General features: G+C 39.0%; 1 protein-coding gene across 1 annotated transcript in view; it reads right to left on the bottom strand.

The window, feature by feature from the left end:
- Positions 1 to 3,549, bottom strand: part of LOC103516796 (pre-mRNA 3'-end-processing factor FIP1) — a 35,282-nt gene extending 31,733 nt beyond the window's left edge. Inside the window, exons 1-3 of the mRNA XM_026829087.1 lie at positions 3,315 to 3,549; positions 2,736 to 2,781; positions 2,375 to 2,574 (exon numbers count right to left, since the gene is read on the bottom strand). Coding sequence (XP_026684888.1) covers positions 2,375 to 2,574; positions 2,736 to 2,781; positions 3,315 to 3,437 — 369 coding nt within the window. The 5' untranslated portion in view covers positions 3,438 to 3,549. The remainder of the gene's footprint in view (positions 1 to 2,374; positions 2,575 to 2,735; positions 2,782 to 3,314) is intronic.
- Positions 3,550 to 3,835: the final 286 nt, after the last annotated feature.

The following is a 3,835-nucleotide window of genomic DNA, read 5'->3' as shown; positions in this document are numbered from 1 at the left end:
ATGATAATGCAGTGGATTGTCTCTATCCAGGTTACGTAGTGTACTTTTGTTTATCGGTTTTAAGTATAAGGTATGTTACCTATCACCTATCGTACCTTTGTACATATCGTACCCTATGTGATTTCGCGATTATGTCGCGGATTTCGCGATTATGTTCGCGGATTTGGCGATTATGTTCGCGGATTTGGGCGATTATGTTCGCGGATTTTGGCGATTATGTTGCGCGGATTTCGCGATTTTGTTCGCGGATTTCGCGAATTTTGTTCGCGGATTTGGCGATTATGTTCGCGGATTTGGCGATTATGTCGCGGATTTGGCGATTATGTTCGCGGAATTCGCGATTTTGTTCGCGGATTTGGCAATTTATGTTCGCGGATTTCGCGATTATGTTCGGATTTGGCGATTTTGTTTTCGCGGATTTGGCGGATAATTGTTCGCGGATTCCGCGATTATGTTCGGCGGATTTCGCGATTTGTTTCGCGGAATTTCCGCGATTATGTTCGCGGATTTCGCGATTTTATGTTCGCGGATTTCGCGATTCATGTTCGCGGATTTTCGCGATTATGTTTCGGCGGATTTCGCGATTTTGTTCGCGGATTTCGCGGATTATGTTCGCGGGATTTCGCGATTATGTTCGCGGATTTCGCGATTATGTTCGCGGATTTCGCGATTATGTTCGCGGATTTCGCGATTATGTCGCGATTATGTTCGCGGATTCTCGCGATATGTTCGCGGATTTCGCGATTATGTTCGCGGGATTTCGCGATTATGTTCGCGGATTTGCCGATTATGTTCGCGGATTTCGCGATTATGTTTCGCGGATTTGGCGATTATGTTCGCGGATTTGGTGATTTTGTTCGCGGATTTCGCGATTATGTTCGCGGATTTGGCGATTATGTTCGCGGGTTTGGCGATTATGTTCGCGGATTTGGCGATTATGTTCGCGGGTTTCGCGATTATGTTCGCGGGTTTCGCGATTATGTTCGCGGATTTCGCGATTAAGTTCGCGGATTTGGCGATTTGGCAATTATGTTCGCGGATTCGCGTCCCGAATCGACATTTTGGATATTTGGCAAGCCTATGTATAGGTATAGTAACAACTACAGGTAATCTCGTATTATTATTATTATTATTATTTAAGTATCTACCCAATAAAATTCCTATATTTTACCTCACAGACGGGAATTAGGTGAATAGTTGAATACGAAAATTTGTAGGTAACCCATTAAAGCAGGTTTTGGACATTTTTTGATGTTACAAGAAGTGATCCCAACATACTGTCATTTCTATTATATTCAAGGGTCACCGACGTACACAATTATGTATAAGTGGGATTTTCTAAGTAACTTGAATTTTCCCAAAAGGGGCAGTCAGTGGGGAAAAGGATTCTCTGACGAAGAAAAAAACTAGCTGTGATAATGGAGGAATTTAATTTAAGTAATGGGAATAAGAGAAGTTGGTGGCGTGGGTAAGAAACAAAAATTTTGGCGTTACTCGATAGCGTATAAACTTCCTCTACATAAGTCTATATGATCAAGATATCTACTATCTAAATAGGTACCAACCTTTTGTAAAGACCCAGAAAAAAATATCCAAATATGGCTGAAGACGAATGCCCATAAAATGAAAATTAATGAGAAAGGGAAACTGCTTTTCCTATTGCATTGTGTAGAAAAGGCACTTTTGTGGTCAACCGACGGTTGATCGACAAAGTGAATCTATGTTGTCGAGATGTCGAGGCAGTGTGGACGGTTTCAGTCGACTATGTGTGTTGCTGTGCTGAAAGCCCAGAAGTTAGGTAGTAGAACTGCGGTTGCTCTACAGCTACCTAACCTCTTCTGGGCTTTCAACACAGTTAGGAATGTTCAATTATCCATGATAAAGTAAGTCGAATTAACTTGAAAACTCAGTTAAGTATGAAAAAAGTTCTCTTCTCATTCGCTCCTCGAAGTCGCCACTGAGCAAAGGTAAGTTGAAGTAAAAATGTGTAAGTAATTTACCGGAATTACCTTTGCTTGCAGGGAGCTTCTCCTGTTCAAACATAGATAATGTTTTCCACCTTCAATATAGCTCGGCGTGCCTTTGACTACCGAGAGCTTGAAGATTTGCGTTCATCCCTGGCGTATTTGTAGACCTATTTTACAAAGTTATTTTTAGACTCTTAAAATTCAATGTTCACAAATACAAAAAAAAAAAAAAAAAAAAAAAAAGGAGAAAATTATTGGCGCAATCTATTTAAATTTACTTTTTCAGAGTTTTGACCTCAGATTTGGATTTTTCACAACTTTTTACGTAGGAATCAACCTTTTATTAATAATATTTTCCCAATTGCAACTCCTCCATTGAAGGATAAACGAAATGATATATTAAGTACCTTTAGTCCCTTATCAAGTGTGGGCTGTATGATGGTGCCTCGCTTGATACCAATGCTTGGAGGTACATGCCCCATAGGGTGTGAGTACTTAGGTGTTGGTGTATTGCTGATATCTCCGATGACAATATTCACGTTATCATCATCGTCATCAGATTCACTATCATCATCCTCTTCACCATCTTCCTTATCTCCATTTTCTTCTGAAAAATCCAAGGTAAGCACAATATTATCAATGTATTCTGTATTTTTTGGAGAAACTCTTTTTTTATTTTCAAATTTATTATTAGTATTAGTGGAAAAAAAGATTATAAATAATAATAATAAAAGGTTTACAAACCTGGTGCCCCTGATGGGGTCTCACCATTCATGCTTACATCTGGATTTTGAGCAATATCACTGAATGCAGGCTGAAAAATAAAACAAAGATTGTATTTTAGCTTTGAAGCAAGCCAAAGAAATGCAACCATAGAAATGTCTTGAGTGACTAAACATTTGTGAAATATGCCACAGAATATATATTAGTCAATTATGCTTCAGTCTTTAGTCCAGGGACATAGTTATTTTGGTGAAATAGGATTAATCAGGCAGACTGGGTTGTTCTTCAGTACCCTCTCGGCACTCTTGCAATCCTATTACTGAATAAACCCACAGATCAATGCTAGGAAACATCAAGGAAGGTAACACTTAACCATAGTTTTTCTACATTTGGTTTAAATTTAATCTCAAAGTATTTCTGGCCCTGGACATTTGAGAAATTCTAAACCTAACCTCACTTTTCTTGGTACCTCCAGCTAACTTCTTATCATGATTGCCCTGAATGTATTATTTGTTCTGTTGCTATAACCTGATTAACTCTAGCCTTAGGTATTTAGAAGTCAAGTTCCCAACGACCTGGCGTTCTCCCTAGAAAGGTAATTATCCCAGAGGATAGATTTCTTACCAGTTCAGAAAAGGAACTCTGTTCCTTAGAATCAGGTTGAGATGGTTCTGTAGTGTTAGGATCGCCGGTATTCTGTCCGGCCTGGTCTCCATACAACCACTGATCATCTTCAGTCTCCGCCATTGTCTCTTTGTTAAAATCCCTTCATCCGGCTAAACTGGAACTCGAAATCCAAAAGTTTTCCGGATTTTCAAAATTTCCACAAAACTTTTCCCAACTTTTGGGATCTGGCACAGGGGAGCGTGTTGAGGACGAGATTTTTGTGGGAATTTTGCTATAAATCCCACCATTAAAAAAAATACCCTGAGGACGAGTGATATTACATGGGATTTTTATTGTCGTCCTCTAACAAACATAATAGGTACATAGTGCGTATCACCAAACTTTAACCGAAGATGTAGGTAAATAGGTATGTAATCGAAGTTTCATTTTTTTTTTTTTTTTTTTTTTCTTTTTTTTTGAAGGGTGGGTTAATGAGAGTTGGAGGAGACAAAAAAACTTTGCAAGTTAATCTCATAATG

Source organism: Diaphorina citri, unplaced genomic scaffold (genome assembly GCF_000475195.1).
Source record: "Diaphorina citri unplaced genomic scaffold, Diaci psyllid genome assembly version 1.1 scaffold1666, whole genome shotgun sequence".
NCBI lineage: Eukaryota > Metazoa > Arthropoda > Insecta > Hemiptera > Psyllidae > Diaphorina > Diaphorina citri.
Note: the sequence above shows the minus strand (reverse complement) of the source record. Positions and strands in the feature narration are given on the sequence as shown.